This window comes from Vulpes vulpes, chromosome 4 (genome assembly GCF_048418805.1).
Source record: "Vulpes vulpes isolate BD-2025 chromosome 4, VulVul3, whole genome shotgun sequence".
NCBI lineage: Eukaryota > Metazoa > Chordata > Mammalia > Carnivora > Canidae > Vulpes > Vulpes vulpes.
The window spans coordinates 78574637-78589722 of record NC_132783.1 but is presented as its reverse complement, the minus strand read 5'-3'; the positions used below and the strand labels follow the sequence as shown (position 1 = coordinate 78589722).

Below are 15086 nucleotides of genomic sequence, written 5' to 3'. Positions count from 1 at the left end.
CAGAGCATAACTTTTATGCACCACTCTGGAATTGGTTTCAAAGGGCTCAAGATCCTTTATGAGGTTGTAGTGGATTAGGATTTTTTTCTGGGGTATTTAGGCATGTTGCTTTTCTAATTAATGCGCTTGTAGGACATATACCTTAGAATTTAAGTTAAGAGATTCAATAAAATGAGGCACCAGAGGGAAGCTTTATTTTAAACTCTTTTGTTATGGGAACAAAGAGTGAAAGCGTTCTTGAATAATAATTAAAGCTTTAATAATAATTAAATAATAATTAAAGAGATATGTTTATCCTAAATGTAGACTAGTGGACTTTGTTCTCCTACTGAAAAGGGGATAGTAGTATCAACTAATATTTGTTGAGCACTTGCTAGGTGTCAGTTATTGGCTAAGTTCTGTCTTTTATATGAATTTTCCTTAATCTTTAAGATCCCTTTGAGGAGGGTACTCTTACTATTTGCATTTTACAGATGAGGAAACTGATATTTAGGGAGATTGAATAACTTGTCTAAAGTTACCAATGAGCAGAGAACAGAACCTAGATTCTCACATAGGCAGTCTAGGTTTAGCCAGTGCTCTTAATTTCTGAGATCCAGTAGTGAGGACTTGCAGGAGAATTTAAGAAATTTTGCAGCTGGAGCGCCTGGGTGGTTCAGTTGGTTGAGCGTCTGACTCTTGATCTCAGCTCTTCATTTCAGGGTCTTGAGTTTGAGCCCTGCATTGGGCTCCATGTTGGATGTGGAGCTCACTTAAAAAAAATATCCCATAGCAGACAGTGGGGGACAGCCGGGTGTCTCACACTAGCTGCTGCATGTTTTCCTACTGAGAGGCTAAGTGAAGCTGAAACCTAGCCCTCCTTCTGCTGTGCAAACTATGGGCCTTCCTGTTAACACCTGCAGGGCTGTCTGCCCAGAGGGTGGCATCTTTTTCTAAATCATTTGCCCAGAGGAGGATATTTTTCTCATTTATTGAAAGGCAAATCTTAATTCTATATTCCTTATCTGAGTACTACCACATATATTTCCATTCATTCCCAACAGTCCTTTGACTCTGACCTGCCTCTTCCTAGTCCGCTTGTTCCCTTGGTGGTCGCATTATATCCACCTTTGTGGTGACAACTCTAAAATTTATATTTTCATCCTAGACTTCTTTCCCAGATTTTGCTCTTATATATCTAACTGCCTATTTAACATCTTCACTTGGATGTGTCATATGCATCTCAAATTTCTCATGTCTCAAACTGGACTCTTCCTTTTCCTAGGAGGACCTGCAGCCATGTCCACCGTAGTTAATGGCAACTCCAGCTTTCCAGTTGTTGCAGACTGAAAAACTTAAAGACATCTTGAATTTTTTTTTCCCTATGTCCAGTCTGTCAGGAATTACTATGGGCTCAAGTGACAAAATATATCTACAAACTGATCACTTCTGTCCACTGCCCCTACACTTATCCAGGTCTAAGTTACTGCAGGAGCCTAACGACGAGGTTCCTGCTTCTACTCTTGCCGCTCATATTTCATTTTATTGGTCAGAGTGATCCTTCCAAAATATAAATCAGGTCATGTTTCTGTAGTGGTGAAACCTCTGTTGTATTTTCCATGTAGTTCAACAGGATCTATAGCCACTCACCTTCAACTGCATTACCTTTCTGATCACCCTTACTATGTATTTTGTAGCTCATTCTACCCACATACACTGGCCTCCTTGCTGTTTTGCTAATAAGCCAGCACTCTCCCGCCTCAAGCTTTTGCTCTAGCTGTTATCTCTGCCTGGAGGGCTCTGCTTCCAGGTATCTGCTTGGCTAACTTCCTCACCACTTCAACTCTGCTCAAATGCCCTCAGTGAAGATAATCTTGATCTTATTTAATACTGCAGTCTGCTCTCTATGTCTCTTCCCCTGAATCCTGCTTATTCTGTTCTACTTTTTCTTTTTTCTCATATGTATGTCATTTTCTAATGTACTAACCATTTTCTTTTTATTATATTTATTGTTTATGGTCTCCCCTAATCTCTGACTGGTGTAAAGTAGAAACTCAATAAATACAAGTTGAATGAATGAATAAATGAATGATGCCCTGTAGTCTAGGGGAACCTCTGATCTCACACAATTGCTGTTATAGCTGATGAAAAGGTGAGGTAGAAGAGCTTATACTTATTTTCCATCTCCAAATAAATGTGCGGAAAGTATTTGTAAAGTGTAGGAAGAACATCTGAAAAGAAAGAACCCAACTATTTCTTCATCATATATATTGGGCAATTGTTTGATTTTGTTGATCCTCAGAAACTGAGCTCCTTTTGTGTACCAAGTAAGTAAAGATGTCTGTACTTCTTTCTTGGTGGGCCAAATAAGCCAGAAATGATGACATTGGAACTATGGAGGTGGGATGGGGTGGTGGGGGAGGTGGTCTTGGAAAACATCCCCCTGTAGGGATGCCTGGTGGCTCAGCGGTTGACCATCTGCCTTCAGCTCAGGTCGTGATCCTGGGTCTGGGATCACGTCCCACTTCGGGCTCCCTATGAAGAGCCTGCTTCTCCCTCTGCATGTGTCTCTGACTCTCTCTGTGTCTCTCATGAATAAATAAATAAAATCTTAAAAAACCCCCAAAACAGGTGTATATAGAAATTGTAGTGGAGATTTTTTATTATAGTTGTCCTCTTTCCATTTTATTTTACTCTAGCCAAGATAGTTATATAAAATCAACTGTGATATTATTGTGCAGCAAATCCATTGTGTCCCATTTCCATTTCTTTATTTAAACTTGTGTATTTGTGTGTATATATATATATATATATATATATATATATATTTGTCATAAAAATACATATAATGTCACTTAACATCTGGTTCCAATCCTTCACCTTATTCCTCACTACATATGCTAAACTTTCTGAAAGGGAGGAGTGCTGATAAGGGAAAATGAGGCTTACAGAGTTTTGCTATGCACTCAGGATAAATTTTTTTTAAAAAATTTACTTATATATATATAGAGAGAATGCACAGGGAGTAAGGGAGGGGCAGAGGGAGAGGGAGACAAGTAGACTCCATGCTGAGTGGGGAGCCTGATGCAGGGCTTGACTGCACAAATACTGAGATCATGACCTGAGCTGAAATCAAGAGTTGGATGCTTAACAAACTGAGCCATCCAGGCATCCTGATAGATTTTTAAAAAAATATTTTATTTATTTATTTGAGAGAGAGAGAGAGAGAGAAAGAGCATGAGCTGGGGGAGGAGCAGAGGGAGATGAAGAAACAGGCTCTCATGGGCTCTATCTCAGGACCCTGGGATCTGAGCCAACCAGGCACCCCTTAAGATAAATTTTTAATGACAAAATAAATACTCTCTTTTATGACATTATTTCAAGATTAAGAAACCTTTGACTAGTTGCTCACCATTTTTTTCTGATATTTTAGGATTGTAGAGTATTAGATAAGATTAATATTTGTGATGATGGTTGCACTTGACACCTTATAAAAAATGTCTCCTTTGTATTTCACTAAATAGAGTTGCACTAAATGAGATCTCATGAAGTCCAAAGATACTTTGGTGGGAGGCTTGTTGACATGATTAAAACATCTTAAACTTGAGGAAAAGAAACCTATTTGCAGATAAAACCATAAAAGTGTGTGAGTGTGTTACTGTTATGACAATAACTAGTGCATAGAAAAATAATGTTAAAAATTACTGTGCTGGGGATCCCTGGGTGGCGCAGCGGTTTAGCGCCTGCCTTTGGCCCAGGGCGCGATCTTGGAGACCCGGGATCGAATCCCACACCAGGCTCCCGGTGCATGGAGCCTGCTTCTCCCTCTGCCTGTGTCTCTGCCTCTCTCTCTCTCTGTGACTATCATAAAAAAAAAAAAAAAAAAAAAAAAAAAAAAGAAAAATTAAAGAAAAATTAAAAATTACTGTGCATTGTAATTATACAGAGGAAAATCACACGGGAAAAGGTCAATAATTAATAAATAATAATAAATATAGCTACCTAAAAAGACACAAATACAAGTATCATAGATAGCAATAAATCCTGAATTGAATATTTCTGTTGTATTTTTTGAATATTTGAGATTTTATTTATTTATTTTCTCCTGAATATAATATTGAATGTTCACAAATAATTTTAATGAAAGTAGAAAAATACACATATAGTGAATATACACTTTTGTATAGGATTTTGTATGTATTTGGATGAAGGGAAAAGAGATAGGAAAAGAGAAGTGGTATTGTTGCAGAAGCTTATCATGTGAAGAATTTTCCTGCTACAAATTAAAAAAAACTGTTACAATAACATAGTAAGATGATACATTTTGAAATTTTGAAACACTTTGATACTTTTGAAAATTTCAAGAAGTCTTTTTTTTTTAAAGATTTTATTTATTTATTAATGAGAGACACAGAGAGAGGCAGAGACATAGGCAGAGGGAGAAGCAGGCTCCCTGTGGGGAACCTGATGTGGGACTCAATCCTGGAACTCTGGGATCACTCCTTGAGCTGAAGGCAGATGCCAACTACTGAGCCACTTAGGCATCTTAAGAAGTGGAACAATTGACGATTTTTTACCCTACCTCAGGGTCGATTGTGCCTTAGAATATTGAGGAAACAAAGAAAGAAGCAAATCTGATTAGTAAGAACTTGGTGACATGGAAAGGTAGAAAGTTTGGGCAGGCTTGTTTTTAACATTGGTAGTGAGCGGAGTGAAGGTATAAATGGAGGCCCACAGGTATAAATGGAGGTTTGGATTTAGAATTCTTAGATTCCTTGAAGTTTCTTATGAGAATGAGGTGGTGAATGGGAAACTCGTTCTTGCCCTGATTTTTGGTCTGCCCCCTCTCCTTCCACTTCTGGTTCTGCTTTGCATTTAAGAGGCCTCAAGCACAAAAGAAACATTCAATTCAGGATTTATTGCTATCTATGATATTGTATTTTTTTGTGTCTTTTTAGGTATCTATATTTATTATTATTTATTAATTATTGACCTTTTACCATGTGATTTTCTCTGCATAATTACAATGCAGGGTATATATTAACATGATTAAAACACTTTATTTTAATTTTTTTGATTAAAACACTTTAAACTTGAGGAAAAGAAATCTATTTGCAGATAAAACCATAAAAGCTTGTGGGTGTGTTAGTGTGACAATGATTAGGGCATAGAAAAATCATGCAAGTGGACAGTCCAGCCTGCACATACAAACTCCATTAAACTCATAATTTTTTGGGGGAAGCTGCTTCTGGGCTACCTCTCAAGTGTAAGGATGGGCATGTTGAGTTGTTTATTTTTGTAGAATGGATTCTAGGAACAGGCTGGCATAGGTCCTGAAAGTAGGTTTGGGCTGCTTGAGCAGAGAGGTGGGGGTACCAGATGCCTTGAGCATATCAGGAAGGGTATGTCTGGGTTCTGGGAGGACACATTACCTTGGTCCCATGGACTCTTCCAAAACATGAGGGTCTGGGTAGGGCAGCTCTTGTCCAGGTCTGTAGACAGTACTGGTTTGGGAGAAAGTGACTGTATTATTATAGAGGTGACAATTGTAAATAAAACATTGTTAGACACAGTTACACATGTGTCATTGATGTTAAGCAAATTTCAGATTTTTCAGAATAATGGTAAATATGATTTTAAGGGACTGTATATGACCAAAGGGAAATTTGATGAATCAAAAATGAAGAAAGAAGATAGTCAGCTGAGCCTCAGATTTACTACTTTTTCTTTCTTTATTTTTTTTTTTACTTTTTCTTTTAAAAAAATTTTATTTATTTATTTGTGAGAGACATGGAGAGGCAGAGACATAGGCAGAGGGAAAAGCAGGCTTCATGTGGGGAGCCTAATGCAGGACTTGATCCCTGGACCCAGAGATCATGACCTGAGCCAAAGGTAGGTGTTCAGCCACTGAGCCACCCCAGGTGCCCCAACTTTTTCTTTTATCAGAATCTAGGGTGGTGATTGACATATTTAAGTGCTTCATAAATAATCATTTAACAATAACATCAATGGTCCCACATCATAGTGTTTTTGTGTGACAAGCACAAATTTGAAAAGACTATGGATTAAGATGGGAAAAGGGACATATTACTTAAGACAAATAAAAGACAATAGCTGAAACTAGGAAAAATAATTTTGGGAAGGCTAAAGCAATTCTCATTTGCTAGAGTTGGAAGGAATGCTGACGGAAAGAAAAAGGAACTTCCAAAGTTATAGACTGAGAGAAAGAGAAATAAAAAGAATAAGGAAGGGCTATGTCCTCTGCGTGAGTCAGATGATATGAGATTAACAACTGACAGATTATATGTATAAGTTATACTACAATGTCACATTGGCAAGGTGGAACAGCACTGAAACAGGGAATTGAATTAAGTGGAAGAGGCAGGTATGTTAGAATTTGTATTAAATATAAATACTTAAATGCTGGTCTTGTCTGATATCTTTGGAACTCTATGTGAAAATGATCATAGTAGTTGCCTGTGGGAGAGAAATTAGATGGCCAGAGGACAAGGATAGGAGAGAGACTTGTTTTTAACCAACCATATATGTTGTTGAACTTTGTATTATTTAATAAAATTTTTAATTAATTAAAAAAGAATTGAAACTCTAGATGATGAAAATAAAGGAGTTAGTCTGTTTAAATTAGTTGAGTTATGTATCTTTTGAAAAAGTGTATCCCTTAATTCTAAGATGATCTGCAAATGTGATCACAGAACTGGGGGTCATTCAGAAATAACAGACCTATTAGAAAGCAGGAGAAGAATAAATATCCTTATTTTTCAAAAGAGGTGAAAAGGTGGTCTCTAAAATTAGACTGGACATCTAGGCACCAAACTGTAGGAAAACTGAAGAATTAAAATGTAAATAAATTGCATGGCTTCTCTAGGAGTGAGTTATGTCAACTAGATTTTTAAAAAATTGAATTCTTAAATAGGAAGGAAAGGGTGTCTTTATTTCAGTAAAACATTAAAAAAATTCTTATGTGTTTTTTTTTAGAAGATGAAAAAATGGGTTATTTCACAAAAAATAATTAACTGAAAAAAATCATATCTACAGTGTTTATGTGTTTATTACTTGATCATCATGTATCTGAAAATATATTTCTAGTGGTATCAAAATCAGTTTTCATACCTGGCTTTCACTTGTCCAGTGGTTTAACTGGAGACTATAAAATTCATACTGAATGATTAATGGGTAAATAGAAAACTGGGAGGAGGTGTTAACATGTTGGATTTTCTAATATCAACTTTTGATTGGTGGGAACAAAAGTCCATATTCTACAGGATGAAATGTCAGGAGGAAAAAAAATTCTGCACTTAAGGGCAAATAAATATTAATTGTCCAAATATATGATGGGGAGATTTGGGTTTATAGTAATCCTTGTAAAAAAGAATCGAACTTAGTTGAAAAGTGGGTACAAAGAGATTAATTAGGTAAGTATGATGACTCGGACATGGAATTTAATAGTCTCAGAATAACCTGTCACCTTTCAAACTGTTACAAAGTTTATTTTTTTAAAAAACTAGATATTTGATACTAGGGACTTTTCTGTCGAAACCATATTGTAGATGATTAGATTTCCAAGCCATCTCATAAGAACATGTCAACTTATGTAGAAGGGTTACAGCTTTCCTGAGAGGAGCCTGAACTTCAAGTTTGGAGAGAGGGGATCATGTGTTATAGTTAGGAGGAGTAGGTGGAAAATTTTTCTCTTTAATTTTTTTTTAAAGATTTTATTTATTATGAGAAGCACAGAGAGAGAGAGGGAGAGAGAGAGAGAGAGAGAGAGAGAGAGGCAGAGACACAGGCAGAAGGAGAAACAGGCTCCACGCAGAGAGCCCGATATGGGACCCCAGTCTCCAGGATCACACCCTGGCCCAAAGGCAGCGCTAAACCGCTGAGCCACCGGGCTGCTCCTTAGTGTTTGATAGGGAATGGCTACCCCAAGGCAAATTTTGGAAATGGTGAAGCTTTCCATTGACCTCTGTGTGCATCTCTCTGATCTAGCATTCTACTGCCGTGATATGACTGATACAATGTGGTTTGTACTATAATAGTGACATATATGGGTATCAGATGGAGAGTAATGAGCTAGTTTGTATTAATGTATGATTGAATTATGTGTACTCCATGACCTCAGAGTTAGCTGCATTTAACAATGAAATGCTTGTTAAATTAAATGAATTTAAAATTGATATGAGTTCAGTTTCATGCAGGGAAATAAAGTAGAATAAAGGAAATTCAGGTATTGTGGATAAGCTAATGTGGGGAGAAGGGAAAGATCCACATGGTTGCATTTGCTCCACCTTAAGAACTCTCCCTGAAGACATATATTACTGCTGTCAAGTGATATGTTTCCCTCCCTTTGAATCTGAAAACTTGACTGCAATTTTAATCCAGTCTTTTTGTCTGCAAACCTTTTCCACTTTATAAAATAGTCTCTATTGGAGAAAAGTCCAAAAGTGGCAGATTTCAATTCAACATATGGAAGAACTTTATACAAGTAAATCCTGTGGCACCTGGATGTCTCAGTCAGTTAAATGTCTGCCTTTGGCTCAGGTCGTGATCCCAGGGTCTTGGGGTCCACTGCTTGGTGGGGAGTCTGCTTGTTCTTCTCCCTCTGCCCCTCTCTGCCCCCCTTCTCTCTCCTCCCCTGTCTCTCCCCCTCATGCTCTCTCTCTCTCTCTCATTCGTGTGCTCTCTCAAAAAAAAAAAAAAAAGTAATCCCAGAATCTAATTGTATAGTGAGCATCTCATTATTTCTATTCATCTAAGTCTAGTACATTGTTGAGATGAAGGATGTTGTAGGAGTCATCCTTGAATTGCTTGGGAAGTACTCCCTAACTCTTGAGATTTTATGGATTATAAAATGCAAGTACCTGGGGATTCCTGGGTGGCTCAGTGGTTTAGCACCTGCCTTTTGCCCAGGGCATGATCCTGGAGTCCCGGGATGGAGTCCCGCATTGGGCTCCCAGCATGGAGCCTGCTTCTCCCTCTGCCTGTGTCCCTGCCTCTCTCTCTCTATTTCTCTCTATCTCTCTCTCTATGTCTATTATGAACAAATAAATAAAATCTTTAAAAAATGCGAATACCCTGGATTACAATACCAACAACCTAGTAGGATTTTTATTTTGGATTCACATTGTGGTATTGCTATAAGGATTTGGTGACAATTTGTAAGACTTTGACCTTGCTTTAACTTCATTTGCAAAATTCTGCAGCTTTCTGGCTATTACTGCCCTGATCTCCAATCAATCAGGATTACTGAACAGGAGAGATCCAAAAGATTTTTTATAAGAAACAGCATTTATTCAAAGAAGAATAATTACATATAGCCAAGTTTCTTTAAGGACTTGTTGCTTTATTATTTTATCATTTTGCCATGAAAAAAATGAACTCAACAACTTTCTTTACTTAATGTGTATTAAAGACATAATAAGAGATCTAGAAGATATCTTGGCTGAATTAGGTTTGTCTTTTATCACTGTGTTGAAAAACATTCTTCTAGCAGGATTATATATGATGTGGATAATTTTTATTCTTAATTTTTTATTTTCCTCCAAATTCTGTTGCTCAATGTAGCTTTGAAAATCAATTGTGAATGGATTTCTGTGAAAGAACATGTTTCTAAAGGCTATGAAAGTCCACTTAGATCTTATTTTAGTTCACAACAGTGTCCTCTACTTTTTGTCCCTGATAGGAAAGAACAAAAGCAATGTCAGTAATCTTGACTTGATTTATATGTAGGATAGTACCTGTCATGAGGGGTAACAAATGAACTCCTTTGTGAGTACTCATTTGATAGAACTGTATGGTTATGGAGACTGAAGGACATATTTTATTATATATATTGGCTCTGAGCTATGCAGAAGGGTCACCATGGGAATATCCTATTTGTCAACTTAGATTTGCTTCTGTTCGAGGGAATCAAAGTGGTAGGTGAAATGATTGGAAAAAGCTAAAACCAAAACCATAACCAAGCCAATCTAAAACAAGACATTTCAATCCTAGAAATGCATTTGAGAGAAACCATTTGGCAATAGTGATGGAGCCTTTCTTGAAACATAACTTCTATATTTAAGATCAGTAGCTGAGAAAAGAGATTATGTTTCTACTTTTAGGAAGGAAATAAAACCAGTGAAAAGGGAAGAGAAACAAGATAATAAAGGTGTAAATCATAGGGCTTTGTATCTTATTCATATATATGTGTTTTAAAACTATGATTTTTTTAAAAGAATGTCAACCATATTTATACATGGGTGGTTAGAATGCATAATAGTTATGCTTTCATATCTATGTTTTATTCGCATAAAAGGATATTTGTGCCTGGGTTGGGGTTTTGCCAGGTGCTGGGGGCTTAGAGGGGGGTGATGGGAAGCACTATTCTTACTGATTCATTATGCAGCAGAATAGGAGCAATTGATCATTTATAAGCAGATTTCTCTTCTTAATGATTAATAAGCTGTATCACCTTAGACAATTCACCCAAATTCTCTTGATCCCAGGTTCCTTACATGTAAAAACTGGAGATTAAAACGCGTGATTTTTAAAAAATTAAGTTTTAAATTTTAGTTCCAGTATAGTTAACATACCGTGTTATATTAGTTTTAAGTGTACAGTATAGTGATTCAAGAATTGTAAACATTGCTCAGTGCTCATCACAGTAAGTGTACTCTTAATCCTCTTTACCTATTTTACCCATCATCTCATCCACCTCCCCTCTGATATGCTTTATTTTATTTTCTTACATTTCATTTCATTTTATTTTTTTTTAAAGATTTTATTTATTTATTCATGAGAGACACAGAGAGAGGCAGAGACATAGGCAGAGGGAGAAGCAGGCTCCCTGCAGGGAACCTGATGCGGGACTCCATCCTGGGATCTCAGGATCACACCCTGAGCCAAAGGCAGACACTCAACCACTGAGCCACCCAGGTACCCAGATATGCTTTATTTTAAATGAGTACCCTTAGTTAAAGCTATTTCTTTCAACAGGAACATTTTTTACTTGAAGCATATTTCAGAATACTTCATATATTTTTATATATATTCAGAATAAGAGTAATTTATACTTCCATTTGAAAAGAAATTCAAGCAATATTTTTTCACTTAGTACAATTTGAATATTTTTTTTTCCAAGGCAAAAATGTCTTTAAAAATGAAAGGAATTGTAGGCACTTTGTATGAGTGGCTTGTGGTAGAATTAAGGACAGACTAAAAACAGGACACACAGGATAGTCTGGAAGGGGGCAAAGAGGCCCTGAACAGGACTTTTGGGTTGTGTGTAGAAATGTGTTACATTTCAGAAAGCATACTCTGTCTCTGAAGTCAAAAGTGCTAGTGGGTTTTATATAAAATTCTCGACATTTATAGTACAGTTGACCCTTGAACAATGCGGGGATTCAGGGCATTGACATTCCCCCTCCCTGCACAATTAAGAATTGGTATATAATTTGCCTCTGTTTAAAAAAAAATTATGGGAGTGCCTGGGTGACTTAGCTGGTTAAATGTCCAGCTCTTGATTTCAGCACAGATCATGATCAGGGTCATGAGATTGAGCTCTGTGTTGGGCTCTGTGCTGGGTATGGAGGCTGCTTAGGATTCTTTCTGCCCCTCCCTCTCTCTGCCTCCCTCAAAAAAACCTCCCTCAAAAAAACCCAAATAAACAAATTTATTATTAATCTAAGAATTAGAGTTCACCAAAATAAGAGTTAATGAGGATGATTTTTTAGTTATAGGATGGTTTCATGTGTATGTCTCTCTCTCTGCATGCGTGTCAAGTGTACAGTGTGGAAAGGCTTTGGTGAAGCACTGATCTTTCCACTTCCACATACACATGGTGATCATGATTATTTTTGGAATACACACAATAACATATTTATGGATCTATGGAAGGATCCACTAGAGTAGGGGAGGTTGATGAGCCAAGAGATGCTGATTTTATGGAACTAGGCCAATGGGTGTTGAAAAAGTCTAGGAGGACAATGGGAATAGACTCTCAGGGGGAATGTTTGGGAGGGAATATGGGCCCTACCCTGAGACTCTGATATCCCTTGGGGTTGGAGGCAGGGGTATAGAAAAAAGAAAAATCCTCTCTCCTAGAATCACTGGGATTGAAAGGAGTATTGAACAGATTGATTCTGCAGAAGAGAAGCACCATGAAAATGTGTACTTATTCTTTGCTTTCTTTTTTCCCTTTTCCCTCATTTATACTTGTGATAATGTTTAATGTATAAAGTAGGTATGGCAAGAGGTTCATAACAATAACCGATAATAAAATAAAACAATGATAACAATATACTGTAATAGATATTATGTGATATGATCTCTTCAAAATATCTCCTTGGACTCCATCTTTATCTTGAGATGAAATGAAGTGAGGTAAATAACCCAGGCGTTGTGATGTAGCATGAGCTTCTTTTTGCTTTCTGATGATAAGGTAGAAGAAAAATCATCTGTTTCTGGACTGGATCACGATTGACTGTGGGTAACTGAAGCCACAGAAAGGAAAACATGTAGATAAGGGGGGACTACTGAAGTACTCCCTAATTATTTTTGTTTTAGTTTCCATGGGTGCCATAGGGAATATCTGAATATTTTCTGGGGGGAAGAATCTTATGTTCTCTTACCTGCAAGTATAGGAAACTATAGAAGAAAGTGGGTAATGTCAGGGTGCCTGGGTGGCTCAGTGGTTGAGTGTCTGCCTTTGGCTCAGGTCATGAGTCCAGGGTCCTGGGACTGCGTCTCACATGGAGCTCCCTGCATGGAGCCTGCTTCTCCCTCTGCCTGTGTCTCTGCCTCTCTCTCTCTCTCTCTGTCTCTCATGAACAAATAACTAAAATCTTAAAAAAAAATAGGTAATATCTAAGTAGGAAGGTTTTTGCAATGATAATAACACATATTTCTATAGACTTTAAATTTTTTTAACAGACTAAGTTGCATGTAAGTGATACATGTTTCTTACTGCTTATCTCTGTGGGCCTTTAGTAAATGCTTGACTGTGAATAAGTTAGTACACATTTGTGGGCTTGATGGGCGATAGTTTTTATGGCCAATTTGTTAATTTGAATTATGATATAAATGCCACAAATGGTCATTTGAATTATTTGTGTATTCTTATGTAAAAATCTCACTGATTTTAAGATTAATGGTAATACCTTAAAGATGGCTAGTCATTCTTTTCTTATTTTGTCTTGCCTGTATAGCAATCTCTTCTCTCTTTTTATAATAACCATGACAATTTAAATTAGTCTATTTTCTGTATAGGAAAGTAAATTGCCCCTAGCTTTCTTCTTCAATCAAAACACTCAAGCAGTTCCCCAAACAAATAGAGATGTATCACGTTTTCCAAAGTCCTACTTGGCTCCTCATCTGAGTTATGATTAATAAGAACAAGCAAAATATGAGCGCTGGCTGCCTCAGTGCTATGATTTCTTAGAAGTCAGAGGACTTGCATGCTGTAAGTTATGTCTCACCAACTTGGCTGTTTTTTTTACTTAAGACTCCTGAACAGATGCAAACCCACCCTGGGTTATTATTTTAGTTATGAACATACTAACATAGATTACTTTGTTAGAGGATCTAAGCCTAGACCACACGAGCTTGGAAAACACCTAGGGAATATTTCATTTCTCTGTTGGTAGACTTGTCACTCCGATCCTCTGAGGGTTACAGTTGATATCAGGAAGAGGTGCTGAATACAAATTTCATGCACTCCATAATTTTCATTAGCGCTTCCCTTTAGAAAGTATTTTATTAATAAGTGTCTTTTTGTTTTTGTGCACAGGCAGCATGTCAGCTGAAACACCAATCACACTGAATATTGATCCTCAGGATCTGCAGGTCCAAACATTTACTGTAGAGAAGCTACTGGAGCCACTCATAATCCAGGTATTAAGACCATGGAAATGAAAAATGGGAAAAATAGATAGCAAATCAAGGGAAGATTTGATCTTTATAGAGTGAATATGTCATCTAAAATTGCTTTTTAAAATGCTGTTCAAATATAAAGAGTATACATTTAGTAATAATAAAATATTTTGGAAAGTACCCCTTCTCCCCTCTGATTCTATTTTAAAAGCAATAGCCATGGTGTCACTGGGTAGCTCAGTTGGTTAAGCATCCAATTCTCGATTTTGGCTCAGGTCATCATTTCTAGGGGTTGTGAGATTGAGCCCTATGGGGGTCCATGCTCAGTGTGGAGTCTACTTGTCTCTCTCCCTCCCTTCCACTTGTGCTCTGTCTCTCAAATAAATAAATAAAATCTTAAAAAAAGTAACAGCATAAAAATATATACATACAACTTTCAAAGTAACTTTATATGAAATCTCTTGTTTTATAGTCATGAAAACTGAGTGAAGTAGGCAGCATGGTTAAAACCATCTTTATAATAGATGAGGAAATTGAGCCTAGAGAATTTCAATGACTCGTCCCAAGGCACATGGTGGCTCATTTGTCAAATAGGAAATTATTTTTAAAACACCAAAATGTATGAGAAAAACAGCTCTTTAAGACACTGTGTGATGAAGTCTTTCATAAAGTCAGTAATCCTTTTATGATATACATCATGATTTTCTGACTTATTATGCAAGTCCGGATTTTATTTTTTGGAGTTCTTAAAGCAGAGCTTGAAAAAACTTATATTATGCTATAGATTTAAATATTTGTCCTTAACCTAAAATTTGTAAAGGAACTTTCCTTTAGGAAGTTTACCACACATTATACCTCCTAAGAAAAATTAACTTATTTTCTTTTATTCAACTATAATTATACAATGTTACATTAGTTTCAGGTATACAATATGATTCAACAATTCTGTACATTTCTCAGTGCTCATCGAGATAAGTGTACTCTTAATTCCCTTTATCTATTTCGCCCCATCCCCCACCATGTTCCCTCTGGCAACCACCAGTTTATTCTCTGAATTTATATGTCTGGTTTTTTGTTTGTTCATTCATTTGTTTTGTTTCTTAAATTCTACATTTAAGTGAAATCATATGTAACTTGTCTTTCTCTGACTGGACATATTTCACTTAGCATTATATCCTCTAAGTCCATCCATGTTGTTGCAAATGGCAAGATTTCATTCTTTTTAAATGGCTAATAGT

At 36.7% G+C, this 15086-nt stretch overlaps 1 protein-coding gene across 6 annotated transcripts in view; it reads left to right on the top strand.

Moving 5' to 3' along the window:
* CTNNA3 (catenin alpha 3) overlaps positions 1–15086 on the top strand; it is a 1674060-nt gene that overhangs the window by 35492 nt on the left and 1623482 nt on the right. For all 6 annotated transcript variants that reach the window (XM_072756138.1, XM_072756135.1, XM_072756140.1 and 3 more), the window contains exon 2: positions 13766–13869. In XM_072756138.1, the coding sequence (XP_072612239.1) occupies positions 13766–13869 (104 nt within the window). The remainder of the gene's footprint in view (positions 1–13765; positions 13870–15086) is intronic.